Raw genomic sequence first — 583 nt, 5'->3', positions numbered from 1 at the left:
GTGTAACAGACTCTTTGCGCATAGTTCGACTTGGGAGAATCACAATAAGAGTAAGTGCCTCAATATGACCGATAAGTGTTGCAAATATTGCAAAACAAAGTTCACAACACATACCAAATTGATACTCCATTTGAAGGTAACTTTATTATAAATTATATATTATATGCAATAATAGAAGGCTAGCTTCTCAGATATATAGAGAGAAAGCGTCCTATAGTATACATTACTTTACCTTAGTATACATTACTAATTAAAACAGTAATAACAATTTATCAATATTATAATTTCTCTTATTCAACAATATATGTATTGTGTACAACGTGTGATAATTGTATTGTACGTTGTATGGGAAATTATAATATTAACGTAAAATTAACATTACAGTCAGCTAATGTTTACTCGGGCATTTTTGATATTATTATGATGTTTCAGAAGGAACATCAAAATATTCACTTAGAGCACAAGTGCAATTGCTGTGATGCGGTTTTCAAAGAAAAATTGGATCTAGCGGAACATATACGAGAGATCCACAATTTACAATCGTCCAATAAATTCAATAAGAAAAAAAAATATGTCTGCAAAT

The 583-nt window shown here is 29.7% G+C and overlaps 1 protein-coding gene across 1 annotated transcript; it reads left to right on the top strand.

Annotated features, from left to right (window-relative positions):
* Positions 1-7: 7 nt before the first annotated feature.
* On the top strand, positions 8-573 carry LOC105460283 (zinc finger and BTB domain-containing protein 6-like; the record flags this gene model as incomplete). The annotated part of the gene is made up of 2 exons (XM_011706714.1): positions 8-136; positions 433-573. Coding segments are annotated over exons 1-2 (213 nt in total), but the record flags the coding sequence as incomplete, so codon positions are not given.
* Positions 574-583: the final 10 nt, after the last annotated feature.

This window comes from Wasmannia auropunctata, unplaced genomic scaffold (genome assembly GCF_000956235.1).
Source record: "Wasmannia auropunctata unplaced genomic scaffold, wasmannia.A_1.0 LD325075.1, whole genome shotgun sequence".
Lineage (NCBI taxonomy): Eukaryota > Metazoa > Arthropoda > Insecta > Hymenoptera > Formicidae > Wasmannia > Wasmannia auropunctata.
This window is presented reverse-complemented; position numbering and strand designations above follow the sequence as displayed.